The sequence below is a fragment of the Zeus faber genome, assembly GCF_960531495.2.
Source record: "Zeus faber genome assembly, chromosome: 22".
NCBI classification, from domain to species: Eukaryota; Metazoa; Chordata; class Actinopteri; order Zeiformes; family Zeidae; genus Zeus; species Zeus faber.
The window spans coordinates 11,892,249-11,910,289 of record NC_137209.1 but is presented as its reverse complement, the minus strand read 5'-3'; the positions used below and the strand labels follow the sequence as shown (position 1 = coordinate 11,910,289).

The 18,041-nt window shown below is 43.7% G+C and overlaps 3 protein-coding genes across 4 annotated transcripts; all 3 read left to right on the top strand.

The window, feature by feature from the left end:
• Positions 1-1,613: 1,613 nt before the first annotated feature.
• On the top strand, positions 1,614-3,197 carry LOC307247121 (UDP-glucuronosyltransferase 2C1-like; the record flags this gene model as incomplete). The annotated part of the gene is made up of 1 exon (XM_080023187.1): positions 1,614-3,197. One exon carries the CDS (start codon positions 1,614-1,616, stop codon positions 3,195-3,197), a length of 1,584 nt encoding a protein of 527 aa, XP_079879313.1.
• Positions 3,198-4,339: 1,142 nt separating this feature from the next.
• LOC307247296 (UDP-glucuronosyltransferase 2C1-like) lies at positions 4,340-8,237 on the top strand. The gene is made up of 2 exons (XM_080023423.1): positions 4,340-4,528; positions 6,242-8,237. Exon 2 carries the CDS (start codon positions 6,250-6,252, stop codon positions 7,846-7,848), a length of 1,599 nt encoding a protein of 532 aa, XP_079879549.1. The 5' UTR covers positions 4,340-4,528; positions 6,242-6,249; the 3' UTR covers positions 7,849-8,237.
• Positions 8,238-9,089: 852 nt separating this feature from the next.
• LOC307247311 (putative G-protein coupled receptor 132) lies at positions 9,090-12,591 on the top strand. 2 transcript variants are annotated; one of them, XM_080023452.1, is made up of 4 exons: positions 9,090-9,206; positions 9,340-9,671; positions 9,825-10,210; positions 10,720-12,591. In XM_080023452.1, exons 2-4 carry the CDS (start codon positions 9,630-9,632, stop codon positions 11,141-11,143), a joined length of 852 nt encoding a protein of 283 aa, XP_079879578.1. In that variant the 5' UTR covers positions 9,090-9,206; positions 9,340-9,629; the 3' UTR covers positions 11,144-12,591. The 2 variants fall into 2 exon arrangements, with proteins under 2 accessions (XP_079879578.1, XP_079879577.1); XM_080023451.1 differs by having other exon boundaries at positions 9,340-10,210.
• The last annotated feature ends 5,450 nt before the right edge of the window (positions 12,592-18,041 follow it).

Below are 18,041 nucleotides of genomic sequence, written 5' to 3'. Positions count from 1 at the left end.
AATAAATAAAATGGATTATAGGTCCTCCCATCGGTGTCACAAAATGGCAATATAATATCTATCTATCTATTTATATTATGAAACTTAGAGCTGACGTTAAGATCTGCCGGACAAGCATGAGGGCACATTAAGAAAGCAGCGGGAGTTAAGGCGTTCCCAATGATTTTGATGATACGCTAAACTGTACAAACTGATCCGCAGCACAAGTCAGCAAAGGTTCAAAGCATAGCGATTACTTTTTCGACGCAGAGACAAAATAATATATGCAAACGGCTCACACAGGTTCAGGGATTTTATTGCAAATCAAGATTGTCGTTGTGAAGTTCTTGTGCAGGCCGCAAATAAAAGGTTGGGTTTGCACACTCTCCTGGTTATGGTAGCCCGGGGCACAGAACCTCTGCATGTGACGGGCGGACAGACCGTCTCCTTTAACCGCTTTAACAACCGCAAGACATGGAGAAGCCTCCTCATCATTGACGCGCGCGAATGTTCGGCGTTGACGCGAGGGGAATTATCTCTCCACTGCTTCTGCAGCTGCGACAGGGGAACGCGCCCGGTATGGGTGCCCTTCGCTCTCTGTTGGAAGGCACGCGCACTTCACGAAGGCCCCCGGGCCAAAGTATCACCCAGGCTTGAGGCGCCACTGATAGAGGGGCTCTCAGCGCTGCCACTGTCCACTGTCCGGGGAAGCGAGCCGCCACTCCGCCTCCGAATCGGAGAATATAACCTTACACATAAAATAACAGGTGAGGCGCACGATTGTTTAGACTGGTGTTTGAGAAATGCATTTTTGAACTATAGGTTCGACGAATGGTTATGTAATAGTCATATCATAAGAAAATTTGATTTATTCATTTTGTTTTTGGTGGGAGGGTCCAACTCTCTCTTTCTCTCTCCTTTATTGACCTCGAGCAGCTCCACAGTTGATAATGCTGCACTAGTTGCTTGGTAACAACATCTCTGACATAGCCCGTTAATCTACTGTTCCTGCAAATGCTCTTTCGAATCAAACGCTTCACCAGAGTTCCTGAAAGTCATTCCTATCTTGGGGAAAAAAATGGTTCACAGATGCATCACATTTCATGGAACCAAACATTTCTTGAGTTCTTGATTGATGGGTTATGAGAGCCAGGTGCTTTGTACTTGCTCTGCTGGTCTTTTCCTTGTCTGACTTTTGCAGGGACTTTATTTAGCTGGCTGTTAATCATTAAACATCGTCAGCTCAATAGCTGTGCTAAAGTCCTCGCAAGAGAAGGTTCAAACAGTCATCTGCAACGAAAAAAGGAACAAGTATCATGGATGAAAAGAGCATTAAAAAGTATATATTTCTGACTATATACAATATAAAGTGCAGGATGTGTGTGCATGCGTGCGCGCGCGTGTGTGTGTGTGTGTGTGTGTGTGTGTGTGTGTGTGTGTGTGTGTGTGTGTGTGTGTGTGTGTGTGTGTGTGTGTGTGTGTGTGTAGGCTTACCAACATAACAGCATGACAGATGAAACCAGGAAATGATCTAATATTATTTGTATGAAAAGTATATGGTAAATTTCACATTTACCTTCCCGATGATACCTACTTCACACAATGTTTTCTTTATGTTCCTATCCTAGGAAATCATGAGAGTTCTCCTCCCCTTCCTGGCAGTCTTCAGCCTCTTGCTGCATGGGCTCAGCTGTTGCCATGGTAGCAAGATTTTGGTGGTACCTATTGACGGCAGCCATTGGGTCAATATGGACGTGATTCTCCGAGAGCTGCACTCCAGAGGTCACAGCCTCACCGTGTTGCGCTCTGCTAAAAGCTGGTACATACCTGAAAATTCCACCTACTATACGTCTATTAATGTCTACATGCTTGAGGATGAGACCAAAATGGACTTCTACTTTCGCATGCTTCAGCGGGTAATGAAATATCGCACCTTGCCAACATTCATACGTACTTTTCGACAGCAGTATGAGCTCACTTCTATGCTGACTGTGGGCCATATAATTTGTGCCAGAGCTGCAGCCAAAATGTTAGATGATCAGGTTTTTATAAAGATGTTGCAGGATGCTAACTATGACTTGATGTTGACTGACCCTGGCCTAACAATTGGGCTGCTATTGGGTAGTTACCTGCAGCTGCCAATGGTCTTCAATGTGCGTTGGATAAATACTGGTGAAAGCCATTTCACTACATCTCCCTCACCAGTCTCCTACATCCCCGTGCCAGGCACCGAGCTCCAAGATCACATGGATTTCCTGGAAAGAACCAGCAACCTCTTGCATTACCTCTACAGCCTAATTGAGCAGTACATTTTCATAAATCCTGCCTATTCAGACCTGCTGCAGCGCCACTTTCCCACTGGAGCTGACCTGCTCTCCATCCAGCACTCAGCTGATATCTGGCTGGTGAGGGAAGATTTTGTCTTTGAGTTCCCACGGCCCACCATGCCCAATGTGGTCTACATAGGAGGTTTCCAGTGCAGCCAAGCTAAGCCCCTTCCTGCTGAACTAGAGGACTTCATGCAGAGCTCTGGAGACCATGGAGTTATAGTGATGTCTCTTGGGACACTGGTGTCTGCCCTGCCCAAGGAGATAACAGAAGCTGTTGCTGAAGCTTTTGCCCTGCTCCCTCAGAAGGTGGTGTGGAGGTATCTGGGCCAGAGACCATCAACAGTGGGAAACAACACCCTGCTTCTGGACTGGCTGCCTCAGAATGACCTCCTGGGACACCCCAAGACTTGTGCTTTTATTGCCCATGGAGGCACCAATGGCTTGTATGAGGCCATTTACCATGGAGTCCCAGTTCTGGGGCTGCCGCTACTTTTTGACCAGTTTGACAACCTCATCCGGCTGAAGGTGCGTGGGGCAGCACGGATTGTGGAACCCGCCACACTCAACACAAAAATCTTCCTGGAGGCCCTAAAGGACATCCTAGAGAATCCCTCCTATCGCCAAAACATGCAGAGGCTTTCTCAGCTACACCATGACCGGCCTCTATCCCCTTTGGACACAGCTATATTTTGGATTGAGTATGTCATAAGGAATAAAGGAGCGGCTCACCTGCGTGTGGCAGGCTATAGCCTTCCCTGGTACTCCTACCACAGCCTGGATGTGGCATTTTTTCTCCTGGTTCTCAGTGGAGCCTCACTCTGGGCGTCCATCTCTGTCTGTAGGCTGCTCTGCATCAAGGCATGCAGACGTAAGAGGAAAGTGGAATGACAAGCATTTTCTGTTTTGTGCGTGTGTGTGTGTGTGTGTGTGTGTGTGTGTGTGTGTGTGTGTGTGTGTGTGTGTGTGTGTGTGTGTGTGTGTGTGTGTGTGTCTGTGTGTGTGTGCGTGTGCGTGCACGCGTGTGTGTGCGTGTGCGTGTGTGTGTCTGTGTCATTTAGTTAAGCTTCAAATCTTGTCTTCAAATGGTTGCTACACTAACCATTATTTTTCATGTTTTTCCAATCATTCTCAATGTCTGCCTTTTTTTAAATACAGTTCATGATTTGTTGTTTGATTGATTGATGGTCCCCTGCGGGACTGAAATGTTTACTTTTTTTTTGTCTTTGTGCACTTTTCTTTTGCAAATACAATGTAAAACACAAAGATTATTTGGATCTTTAAAAATCATCCCCCACCTCCCTTTAAAGTTATTGCAAGATATCTGTGTGTTTATGGTGCGCTGGTGCCATTAACGCAAATCCTGAGTGATCAGCTCAACTATTACTTACCTGACTGATTCAGCTTGGTCTCCATGAGTGTACTTCATTTATCACAGACAATCATGTGAAAATAAAAGGCTAAATGGAAATCCTAAACTAATAAGATCCGAGCAGCAGCAATAACTTTTTTCATAAATTTGGAAAATGTTCTCATATTCTGTACATGTCAACCTCATAGAGCAGGTATACAGCTTATCACCACATTATTTGAGCGTGAATGAACTTGAAGAGGGGGGTTATACTTGAACCAAAAAATGGGGATTTAGGTTGGATGGGGCAGTATTCAACGAATGGCCGATTTGTAACATCCCTGCCCTAATTTAGCCATGTGCGGCAGTATTGCACAACCAGTTTAACAAAGATCTTATGTTTCAAGATACTAAACACACACAATTCTGGCACTAAAAAAGCTGGAGTTAGACAGAAAAGTGTGAAAGCGTGTTTGATTTCTGTGTTTGTGTTCCAATCTGTGCTCCAGCCTGTGCTTATCGGGTCCATCCTGTCCTCAGTTCTGGATTATTTTGGTTTTCATTCCCAGAAAGGGGTTAATTTATTTCTGGACTGGAGCCTCCTGGACAGTCACTTGTGTCGCTGCACGTCGATTCTGCTCAGCTGCTTGTTCCGGCTGAGCAGAATCTGCTGTGAAAGCACCAAGCTGGAAGTGGTGCAAACATAATATTGCAGGCCACGCCGAGTTTATCATTAGCTTCGCCCGTTTTCTGAATGCTGACTGACTGACTGACACTGCACCGCATGGAGGAGCTTATCGAGTGTATTTTCTTTGGACCGCCGACTTGGAAAAACTTTTAATCCTCGGGAAAACATCAGAATTTGAACAAGGTACTATATGTGTTTTTTCTCTCCCTATTTTACCTCACTGTCATTTCTGTTTATTCACTTGCTTGGAAGAATATATCACCCACATGACAAAGATAAATCTCTGTCTTTTTTCCACCTAACTCTATTGAGATTGAAATGCCTATTATTCCTAAAATGGCAACATGCCTGCCACACATTTCCGACGTCAGGAGAATAGTTTAAAGTTGACAATAGTCCCCATTACCTGGGGGGGGGGGAGGGGGGGGGGGGATCGAGGATTTTAATAACAAGAATGAGATCATGCTGCTTTGTTGCTGCCAAGTTTAGAAAAGAGACTTGGATGACATTGAGTTGAGGATTTTAGCATTGTGGTTGTTAAAAAAAAATACATGGTTTTAATGTTTCAACAAAGTGAAAATTAACCGCACTAGGTTTTTTTTAATTTTTTTTATATGATTGTGTAAGTAGTTAAAACAAAAATTGGCATGGATTGTGTTATTTGATGTAGTAAACAGTGGCAGTGAAATATGATCCTACTGATTTGCTGCACAACTGAAGTTCCACAAAGAAAATGATGATTAAACGATTTACCTTTCCATATGAGAACCAAGCAACGTGTTACATTTTCTAAAAGTAGGAATAAAGTATTTGATTCAAAAACCGCTTGATTTACTTAACACGAGTACTTCGCCCATTTGGCTCATATGAATCACATTTGATACAATATCTCTGTCCTCAGACATTTCGTGTTTGTACTCAGCTGTTTCAAGATTCAAGAGGTTTATTTGACACATACATATACATACTTTCATACATATATGCAGTGAAATGTCAAGAAATGTTGGTTTATGGAGTACACTACATTCAAAACTATTTTAATGCAATCAGTCCTGCGCCCCCCCCCCAAAAAATAAAAAAAATAAAATAAACATAAAAAAATAAAAAAATAACCAAGAGCATGTTGATTTGTAAATGTTTTTCAAGGTGGAGTCTTTCGGATAACGGTCCGTAGCCTCGAAGAAGGGCTGAACGAGGAGGAAAATTTTGCTTGAATTGCTGCCAAAAGACTTCAAGACAGCTGTTCTAAACCCATTTATAACACGATTTGGCATAACCTTATATAAACTCAAACAACAGATACACGGTACACACTGAATGTTGATAGTGCCAACAACTAGAAACGCATTACTACTGCCAAGTATTTTTAACTTGACTGTATGCCCCATCTTGCAACATCCAACTTACTCAACCCTATCTCAATGTCTGTGTACTGTAAGTGAGGATAACTTATATCTTAAAATTTTAAGAGTGTGAGGTGAACTTTTCATCAAAGTCTCAAGTGAAGTATTGCATGTGTGGTGGACTTACGTATGACATTTGGGTCCATGTCCTCATGTTCCAAGCAAACGATACATCTCACCCTTACCTCTGTCCAAATGAGAAGGAAAAATCCGTGTGGAATATAAGGAATGTCATCTTATATAGAGTGAAGAGACTATTTCTCCAGTTGAGAGGTCGTTTGGAGACTTGGTACAATACGGTATGTACGGTAAAGAAAATTGAGTGTACTCAAATGTACACGGCCCCACAGGTAGTGTGTCTCAGAGATTTATACACGTCAGCAGACCCACTTGGATCAGCCTCCATACATATGGCATAGAGATGGCATTTGCTGCTTAATTCTGTTGATCGTGTGGATAAGGTTTACAGCTGCATTTATTTTGTGATTTACAGCTTTGAAGATGGGTGTGTGGGGGTCCTGGCCTCATTTTCTTTTGAGCCTTTTCATCATCTTTAAAGTAAGCAGTTGTCATGGTGGCAAAATCTTGGTCTTCCCTGAAGATGGCAGTCACTGGATCAACATGGAGGTGATCCTGAGAGGGCTGCACACCAGAGGTCACCAGCTCACTGTGCTGCGCTTGGCTAAGAGCTGGTACATCCCTGAAAACTCTGAACTCTACACCTCAATAACCATTACCCCTAAAGACACACCAGGTGAGGGATTCAGGCCGGACATCTTCTCTGTCCTCATGGAGCAATCATTACAACTACACAAGATGACACCAATCTGGCGCTTCATTGAGCAGCAAAAGGTTAGGGCAGGTATACTGCGCACTTTTCACAGTACACATCTTTGTATGATCTCCACCATTTTAGAGGACCGAAACTTGTTGGCCAAGCTAGAGAATTACAGCTTTGATTTGGTGTTGATTGACCCTGCCTTCCCTGCAGGGGTCTTACTGGCCCAATATCTTAGGCTGCCAATGGTCTATAATGTCCGGTGGATCAACGCCGGAGAAGCTCACTGGACAGTGGCTCCATCCCCAACTTCATATGTTCCAATCTTTGACTCTCAGTTCCATGACAAGATGGACTTCCTGCAGAGGACAGAAAACTTATTGCGTTATGTAGCTACCTTATTGCAAGAGCAGCTAGTCATAATGCCTATCTACAAAGACCTGCTGCAGCGACACTTTCCTCCTGGAGCTGACCTGCTCTCAATGCAACGCTCAGCTGATATCTGGATGGTGAGGGTAGACTTTGTCTTTGAGTTCCCACGGCCCACCATGCCCAATGTGGTCTACATAGGAGGTTTCCAGTGCCGTCAAGCTAAGCCCCTTTCTGCTGAACTAGAGGCCTTCATGCAGAGCTCTGGAGACAATGGAGTTGTAGTGATGTCTCTCGGGACACTGGTGTCTGTCCTTCCCGTGGAAATGACAGAGGCTATTGCTGAAGCTTTTGCCCTGTTGCCTCAGAAGGTGGTGTGGAGGTATCTGGGGAAGAGACCATCAGCTGTGGGAAACAACACCCTGCTGCTGGACTGGCTTCCTCAGAATGACCTCCTGGGACACCCCAACACTCATGCTTTTGTTTCCCACGGAGGGACCAACGGCCTGTATGAAGCCATATACCATGGAGTCCCAGTTCTGGGGCTGCCGCTCCTTTTTGACCAGTTTGACAATCTCATCCGGCTCAAGGTACGTGGTGCAGCACAGATTGTGGAACCCGCCACACTCAACACAAAAATCTTCCTGGAGGCCCTAAAGGACATCCTAGAGAATCCCTCCTATCACCACAACATGCAGAGGCTTTCTCAGCTACACCATGACCGGCCTCTGTCCCCTTTGGACACAGCTATATTTTGGATTGAGTATGTCATAAGGAATAAAGGAGCGGCTCACCTGCGTGTGGCAGGCTATAGCCTTCCCTGGTACTCCTACCACAGCCTGGATGTGGCATTTTTTCTTCTGGTTCTCAGTGGGTCCTCACTCTGGGCGTCCATCTCTGTCGGTAGGCTGCTCTGCATCAAGGCATGCAGACGTAAGAGGAAAGTGGAGTGAAATCTGTGGGTGATTTTGTTTCTAGCATAAACAAATATTATAATTAAAACTTAAATATTACCTTTATAAAACATAATTGAAATATAATGAATGAAGGAAAATGTGCAATGTGCTGGTCTTTCCAGTTAGGATATTCCACCTTGTAGCATTCATCAAACCACAGCCCGGTGACATTTACAATGAAACATACAATCAGTGACAAGAACCTCCCCAGTTTGTAACCAAGTTGTAAAAATACTGCTTTGCACCCATTGTCTGAAAACTCCCATTCTTCACTCAACAATTGAAATTGTGCCTTATTTTTTCTGCTGTGCTTGAGCCAAGTTCACCGATGTGGAAAGGTCCACATTGTTTTTGCTGCAGGACTGTAATATTGCTACGTGTTTTGGCTTCAGCTCAAGTCAGTTTGGTTTAATATCTCAATAGTAATAGTAACTTTGATCAATAATAAAAAAAAAGAGTTGAATTGAATTGAGTGTCTAAGTTTCTCATTTATTTGCCCCTTCCCAAGTTCTAATCTTCGGCTGTCAATTGTTTTCTCCCCCCAGAGTTTTCACCAAGAAGCATTCATCTCTTAACTTCTTATCTTTGACAGAGAAACACACAGAAGCAATTATTGCAAAAAACATTTCCCCCTCACACACACACACACACGCACGCACGCTCACATGCACGCACGCACTCACGTACGCACGCACTCACGTACGCACGCGCGCATGCACGCACGCACGCACACACACACACACACACACACACACACACACACACACACACACACACACACACACACACACACACACACACACACACACACACACACACACACACACACATATGCTCCATTGTCCTGCCTACAAAAAAAAAGAAAAATTACATAATATGTCAACTATAAAATATATACAAAAGGTTCAATTATATAATTACATTATTATGAACATGTGATCATGTGTTATGCCTCTGTTATTATATGGGGTGTTTGTGGCCAGACTGATCAAAGGGTCATCATTGGTCACACCTCATTATTTTCTGTTGTCAAAATATAGTCTCACACAGGCCAACGTCCTTCTCTGTCCTTCTCCTTCTCTGGAACTGCAGCATTGTAGGAGAGGTAGATAAACAGAGGAAAGAAAGAAAAAGAGAGGGTCTGTTTTTGTTCCCGGTGAGAAAAAGGCGTTCTCTTGGCTCAGGAAGTTGCCTTTAAAACCGAAGAAGTGGGCTTCCTGTTGAGGAAACGATCACAGAATAGACGAGGCTCGGCGGAGACGCTGTGTTCTCTGAGTGCCAACACTTCTGGAGTACAGGTCAGTGAGACGCAGAGTGGGGAACACACAACTCTCTGGAACCGCTCCTCCACCAAGGTAAGCTACCAGACTTGGAGCCTCAGCACTCGCTTATGGTCTAAAGGTCTCAATTGTTTACCTGTTGGCATTGCAGGTGAATTGTGCCCAGGAAAATTCTTTGCTGAGACATTTTTGTTGTATTACTTTCCAGGTTTTGGACTTCTCTGGTGGATTTGATAAAAGTAAAGCACGGGGGCAGCACTTGATTGACACACGCTACACCTGGCCAGTCCTCCAGGAGAAGACAAGATGATGGTCAAATCAGAATTGGAGAAATCTATTTGAAAACACTGTGCATTTTCACTTTATGCTCTTTGGGATTTTTTTTCAACCAAGTGAATAGGTATGAATAGTTCACATTTCCATGTTTCGGTAAAGAAAGACCGGGATATTGCCATGTGATGTGTTTCGGGGGCTGTCACTTCTGAAGCTTCCAGAGACATGTCCAATGACAGCTGTGACCTCCCCCTGGACACGGACACGGTGGGTCTGACCTACATCTACAGTGTGATCTTTTCTCTGGGCCTGCCCAGCAACCTGCTGTCACTTTGGGGACTGTACCAACTGGGCCGCTCAGGGGGGGGTGGCTGTCAGCTGGTCTACATTCTCAATCTGCTGCTGTCTGACCTCCTCCAGCTGCTCACCCTGCCGCTGTGGATCCTCTACCTCCAGGGCGCTCACCGCTGGCCCTACGGCCGACCCGCCTGCGAGCTGGTGGGCTACGTCTTCTATGTCAACGTCTACGCCAGCGTCATGTTCCTGTGCCTGATCGCGCTGGACCGCTGCCTGGCCATTGTATACCCACTGAGCAGCCGCGGGCTGCGGACCGTGAGGGTGGCGGCCGTGTCAGGATTCGCAGTGTGGACCCTGACCTTCCTGTTCTGCCTGTGTGGGCTGTTGCCCTCTGTCTTTGACCCGGAGAGGCTCCTTTGTCTGGAGCAGTACCCAGTCACCCCCAGATACGCTCACTTTAAGATCGCCACCGTGGCCCTTGGGTTCCTGCTACCATGTGCAATACTGGGGTGAGTTGTCCAGAAATCAACCAATTAGGTTCCTTAATCAACCATTCTCATCCATTACCAATGGTGTATTATTTGTGGACCGTAAAACACAAAGATAGTTGCTGGTGATTCTGCTGGCTTGAGCAAGACACACTGCTCCTGAAGAGTTAAATTGGTGCCTTGCGTTGCTGCCTCTGGAATCCGACCCTGAATGTCCCTCCTTTACCCAAATTTCCCTTCAGGATTAATAAAGTTTCTCATCTTATTTTAAAATAAATAAATAAAATGTCCTTTCCACTGACATTATGAAAGCCACTAAAGACACTTAGACACTTTTTTTTTTATTTGTCACATACATATACATACTTTCATACATATCTGCAGTGAAATGTAAGAAAGCTACACGTGATAATAGTACAAAGCAGCAGAAGAACCAAAAGCCCCTCATGTCATGGTTTACTACCAGGTCTAAATCCCTTGGTCTCAATTTTAATGTCTCTTCTTTTATCTCTTTCCCTCCTCACCCTCAGCTACACCTCAGCTCGCATTGGGCTGACACTGCAACGATCGCCATCTGTCACCGACCACGAGCGCCACAAAATTGTGGGCATCCTGGTGGTCATCACCATCAACTTCATGGTGGTCTTCGGACCCTACCACCTGGTGGGGGGCTACAGGTTTGTGTCCCTCCTGATGACCGACCAGCCGTGCCGCTTGGAGCACTCCATTTTCCTCACCTACAGGCTGTGCTATGGCCTGACCAGTCTCAACACGCTGCTGGATCCCCTCTTCTACATTTTCCTGTGCCCCGATGCCCGTTTGGAGCTTCGGAGGTCACTGGCCTGCACGGGAGAAGGCCGCAGGGTCCCCAAACAGGCCTCTTTCAGCCCAAGAGGTCAGGCAGACCTCAGCAGGGATGAAAGAGAGGACATTGTAACTGGACATGCTGGGTGACATCTTCAAGGTGGATGGATTGGCTATTGCGGGTTTATGATGAATCAAAAAAAGTGTTGCACGCAGCGTGAAAGAGAGAGAGAGAGAGAAATCTTGTGATTGCATCTGTCTATTCTCATTAATCACACGCCTCCTGTTATATTATTTGCAAAAATAAAGCATTTGTGCCACCCAGTGGCAATACGTGGACATAGCTATGCTTGTGACATAGCTATGCTTGTGATTTAAAGGGAAATTCCACTGCAAAGGAACATTAAACCCATTTCACAGACTGAGGAGTAGCTGTTTAAGTCTGCCTTTGTGGCATTTTACGTACACCTCCATAGCTGGAGTATCCAGCAAGTTAGCGTATAATAGAATAACAAAAGCTATGTTTTATTCCGCAGGAAACAACCCTTCTACTGATAGAGCTGAGACTATCCATTTCTATCTGTGTGACTTTCTGTGCTCTAATGTCTTCAATTAAACACTAAATTACTACTAAATTACTACTAAATACTGTATAGTACACTCTAAATTAAAACTTCCCATTGTATCATCCTCCATTACAATATTGGGGAAGCGGCCAAGATTGTTGAGGAAAGACCTGCTGGCAAAAGACACAACAATGTAATGTAATCTTTGGAGGGTTAAAGCTCCATTAAATTAGTTTTGCATCAGCATTTTAACTGGTGTCTCACACATCATGCTGTATGAGCAAAATATGATGGCATAATTTACAGAAAAACATATGACGTGAGGAAATACCCCTTGAAGTCAAATCTGGTTTAAGAATGGGCAAGTTCATTTCCAGTCTTTGTTTCTGTCATGGAGTGGAAATATGGAACAAATCTGTCCTTAACCGAAGAGGATCGCTGTTTATAGCACCGCGACTGACTGGACTCCAACCAAACACGTACATTCCAACAATGGACGGTCACTTAGTTGCATATAGGCTGTCCCACACTACTGCCATCTAATGGACAGCAGCCAAATGTTGGGGTTGCGGGAACATAGGCCTACATTAGTGTTGAGGAAACATAGGGTTGAGTAAATTGGATTGTGCCTTATGGCTTATGTGGCTTGAGTGTGGAGTGTTTTTTCGGCCCCTTATCTTGAGAGCATGACATATTTATCTCCTTATCCCGAGATAACAAATTCTTGGTCTTCCAGACATTCCAATTGTACAGCCCCATTGTTCGCTGAGGCTGACAGAATTGACAATGTCATACATTGTCGCCGAACCACAGTAGAATGTCATGTAGTTCAACCCCCAGCTTGACGCATGGTCTACTGACAGCAAAAAAGCATGTAAATTGCCTTTTGTTGATATCACAAGGTAATTAAATGATAGGCTGAGAAAAGTTATAACAAACCACAGCTGTTCTCGGTTTCTGTACCATAGACTATCATGGTTCCTGGGTGTTTTTTTTTATTTTTTATGAACAAATAAACATTGATACAGTATATTAGAACAGTATTGCAGATTAATTTGTACCTCTTCATTCATCTTCCTGTTGTGAACCATGCTTGACACAAAATCATGTGTTCTTCATACAATATGAAATAAATCTTTAGCGCTTTCTTAGGAAAAGACAAAAATGTGCTGCAATTGTCTACAGATAAGTCAAATACAGGAAACTAGATGGAATAAATGGAAGCATGTCTAGACTTACAACATTTACAACACCAAAGCCTTATAATTATCATTATAACTGTTGCACCCATAGACTCAGAAAATCTATTTAATGAAAATTGATTTAGAATATAGTCAATATTGATATAACACTCTTATTTGTAGTAACCTATGAGATAGAATTATGTTGTTGAACCGAGTTATCCTCTTTTTGTATAATTATCCCCACTACTGGGTTATTGTGGAACACCTGGCAACCACACCTTGTCACTGGACAGGTAATTAGCTATTGCTCATATTGAGGCCAATATTGCAGCAAGCCACTCTCTTAGTACTCATCATGGACAAGGAGCTGGAGGAATCGCTCCCTGCGTGACAAAAAGACCATCAAGCGTTAAAGCATTAATAATTTTACCAAGGGTTATTAACGTTTCTTCAAGCGTTTTCATCATTACACCAAGCAAGAGCGTAACAAGTGTCTTAGTAAATAAACCCTGGATCCATGAACCTACTCCACTCACAGTTATCGCCACTACCAACCATCACGTCAAACTTGTGCGCAAAACTCAACACTAACCCAATGGCCCGCCTGTTTATTCACAACCATATGGGCGCTGCAGCCCATATGCCTCATCCCTGATGAGGATGGATCTGTGACGTGCGCCTTCTGTCCATAGAAAGCTTTACTACTGAGAAACATACCACTGCACTGTAGCTTCTCACTATGTGTAAATGCAGTCCAATGGAGCGAACATTTAAGGGACCCTACTGGCATCAAATCAAGTTTTAGCCCTTTTACGTTACCCTTGACCATTTCCCAGAAGACAACTCAAAATAATTTGCGACTGTGCATTTTATAACATATTTTGGCCACATCTGCACGAACGTAAGAGACTAGAAACAAGAAGTAGCTGCCGCTTCATTCCCCCACCCCTAAACGTAAATGCAATCAGCGTTATAAAAACGTGGGCTGTTCGCTGCTGCTCATTGCAGCCAGAGATCAGCCCAGGGAATGGTGGAACCCAGGATATTTAACCTGGGTTACACCCTCCGTGGGCGGCTTAGTAACAGGCTTGAGGAATGGGCTCAAGTACGTTTTCGAATCTTTGGCCTCTAACAAAGCATCAGTGATCGGGCAGGCAGGCTGAACTCGGAGGCAGATGGTTTTTCTAGGAGACCCCACGGAGAGCTGTCTGATTATTACGTATGGAAGTGTGTATATGTATGTGACGACTTAACCTCTTGAATCTTGAATCTTGAATCTTGAATCTGATGTGCCATAGAAAGAACCAGAGCGTATAAGTCAGTTTGCCGAAACACATTGAGAAGAAGTACAGAAAATAACCTGGCAGTACAAAAATAAGTCGGAAATGAAGATGGGTGATTTATGCACATTGAGGAAAGATATTTAGGTTATTTAGGCATATTGAAGAAAAATGATTTAATAAATGAAAACTTAAAACCATAATAAAAATGTAATCTGAAAAGATGAATTATTATACTTTCCCGCATGGAAGTGAGCAGTCACGCACGATGAGTGCTAATGACCTTATAGAAGTTGATAAAAGTAGTGAACGAAAAGCAGTTAGAATAAAATGTTTGAATATATATAATTTTCGTGAGTACCACCAGGGGACGCTGTCGTCGCTGGTCGTTGAGAAAAACCCGCATGGATAGATACCTGGCAGATCGCTAGCCGCTAATGATAACGCATACAGTGGGGAATGCCATTCACATGTGCTAAAGGTATTGACTATGCTAATTCGAAGTGGAAATGTAATTTTTTGCAATGTGATATAAGTGTAGTTGATGGGGCACTAAACGGTATTTTTGCTAACATTTAAAATTTTCGTGCATGTGGCCGTAGGTAGCCATAGCATGGTGCAGGGCGCACGCGCACGTGTGCTTTTGGTGTTGAGGCAGATATTTTATGCCAATTACCATGTGCAGAGGCGATTATTTTTAGAATATGAATCATATTCTCTCAGTATTATCACATAATTGCATCGTTGTTTTCGGGAACCGGTGTGTTCTGAAACGATGATGACGTAAAAAACGTGCTTTTTATCCAGAAAAACCGCAGCCCCCCCTCCTTGTACTTGTTTACTTACCAGTCTTGCCCGAAACGGTCAATGCAGTGTCTATGTGTATATGTCTACTATTGCACAACCAAAATAAATACAATTAAACAAATTGTGCCAATTTCAGACCTCTTCAGTCAACACGCTTCTTTCTTCTCTCCTGTTTCCAAAGTGTGTTGATCTCTTGTTTCCAAGTGTGTGTTGATCATTTCCACGGAGTGCGCTGAGGCGCAAAAGTTGTCCATTGCTCCTTTTACCAAGATATAGCAGCTTTACTGATATACTGTTATCAGTAAAAAAAAATTCAGATAGGAGCTGAGCCAAAAGGTCGATATTATTCCCCCCTTTTGTTGTGGGCAACCATTGAAGCCCCAAAATCTGTGTCAACTCAGTCACACCTTACACGACACTTTTCTGCTGATCGTGGTACTTACTGCATCTCCTTGGGTCCTTTGCTGTCGCCTCCCTCTCAGCAGAATAGCGTGAGCGCAGTCGAGGGAATCATGTTCTTGTTTCATCTGCTTCGAATCTTCCTCATTAAAACGAGTACAAGTAAGTACATGGCTCCCGTCTTAGTTGTAGTTGTGTTCATTTCATGCACAGTGAATCTTTTTTAATCTTTTACAAGTGTGCAACAGGATTTTTCATTTCGAAAATGAGTGAATGGAAGTTCCCTTCTCAACCATTCGGTCTTGCAGACGCGGCACGTCCCGACCGCTCCGGTGAGGGGGTGTCTCTGCTCTACGCCAACCTGGGAGACAATGCGACGCTGCCGTGTTCCAATCCGAGGAATGTCTCCGTACTGTCGTGGTACAAGCAAGCCATCGGCGACATGCCTCAGCAGATGTTACACTACAACCGCCACTCCACCAATGCGCACCCCTTCATCAACCAGTTTGAAGACGATGCCCGATTTTCTGTGGATATTCACAGAGGGCATCTGAAGATCGCAGGCCTTCGCCAAACTGATTCGGCCGTCTACTACTGTGCGACAGTTGGAACCGCTTTGACGGAATTTAAACGTGGAACAGTTCTTATTGTGAAAGGTGAAAGACTTTCTGCGTTTTAAAATGTGAAGGAGTATGTATCTTTATTGTAATGTACTACAGTTAAATCCTGCTTGCTGCCATAATTGTATTCCGTTCTTTTCTGAAAAACATATATGCTAATAATAGAGCCATTTCAGAGACGTGGAAGCAGGGTAGTCACATGTGTAGATAATATCATTAATATTGTCTCTGTTCCAAATAAGGTATTTCAGTTCTCCAGTAGAGTAGAGACACATTGAAACCCATGCGCAGGAATAATCAAATAATGTGTGTGTGTAATAGATTGGACCAACAGGTTCTGTAAAGGGGCACTAATATACTAGTTTACCTTCTATTTGATATGTATATATATACACAAAAACTTGCACTAATTGCTATGTTTGACCGCATGTGAATTGTTGATACAGAGCATTATAGGTTTATTGTGTTCTTTGCATCATGTTTTGTTTTGTTTTGTTTTTGCTTTTGGATTATTATATATTGACTATATTTTCCTATTTTCATTCTTATGAATTCATTATTAAATTTGCCTATTGTTCAACGTGAGCTGCTGAAACGCCCCAATTTCCCTCCTGGGATGAATAGTAAATGAAAATATCTATCTATCTTATATCTATATGGTTTGGAACATACATTTTCTCAGGGTGCATGTATGCATTTAACCCTTTCATAAAATTGCCCAGTTGCTTTTTTTACTAGAACCCAGTCACAGATATTACTCACAGCAGCCGCCGTCCAGGCCCGTCCGGCTGGATCGCTCCTTGACCCTGAACTGCACGGTCCGAACCCAGACCTGCGAAGAAGAGAGCGACGGGGATGAGGCGTGTGAGTGGAGCACCAGGCTGTGCACGCACAGCTCCCCCAAGAGCGCCATCGGTCAGTCGGATGCCGAAACGCACTACTGCGCAGTGGCCCTGTGCGGCGAGATTCCGTTCGGGAAAGTAACACGGGGAGATGGTGCGGGTGAGGAAACCACTCTGAAGATACGCTATAATAATAGATTTCACGCTGTGTAGGCATGTGTTTGATTGCTGTGTTTTCTTTTCAAAGGTGAAGGGAATGGGCCCTGGGAGAAGTTACCTGCTTGGGTGCATTGCCTGGAAGCGGCACTGCTTCTGTCTTTCCTTCTAAATGTGGCCCTGGCGTCCATCCTGTACAACATGGCCAAAGGGAGATGTGTTGTACGGCAAGGTACGATTCACCAATATTTTTCAAATAAATCCCCCTCGATGATGATCCCCTTGTTCACCGCCGATACAGAGTCTCAGTCCTGAACTTAAACTGTATAAGTCGATGCCAAAGTGCACGGCAAATTGATGAGATAGTTTGCTCTTATTGAAACACAACAAATGACACGTCATCCATTTGAATGTGTAAAAGTCTAAGCTGAAGCCGTTTTTCTCTTAATTTCTTACATTGAAGATGGTACTGTATGTGCATTGCGTACCCTGAATGGATTGGTCGGGTTGTGAGACGTGTATTTGGTATTGTCGCATCTCTCTAATTGTACCATCATCCTGAAAGTATTATCCAAAATATTTTAATGATAATATTACAATTAGAGCAAAACTGGCAGTTGTGTCAACCTACATGGTCTTGAATACAACTACAGTTGCAGGGAACATTTTCGCCTCGTAGCCGTACAATTGAGAGAATTGTAGCCCTCGAAACCATGATAAATGTCCAGGTGGGAAAAACGAGAAGCTCGACCTACTCTCAAAAATGACCACATCTTAGAAATTGATGGAATGTTAAAGTGACTCGACTCGCGAATGATTAATTCATGGCGAACAAATCTTTTAAATGACTCAGGAGTCTGGAGTCACTGTCACTGAGTGACTCATAAACTGACTTTAATTTAGTGCTCACTATTATTATTTTATTACTATTTTTCATCTGTCCAAACAAGTTGGAACCTTTGATCACTAGAATGTCACAAGATAACAACATTTGCTCTCAGTGAGCCACATTGGGCCATTCACATAACTGTATTATAAAATAATTGAAAATTGTCCAATTTGGCTTGCTGTACACAGTCTTTCAATTAGTAGCAAGGAATACATTCTTCGACCCTTGTTCCTGCAAGACCAAGTATTGCTAGGGAACGGGTTGAAAACATCCGGAGGCCTCCTTGGGCTCGACTAAAGTGCTGT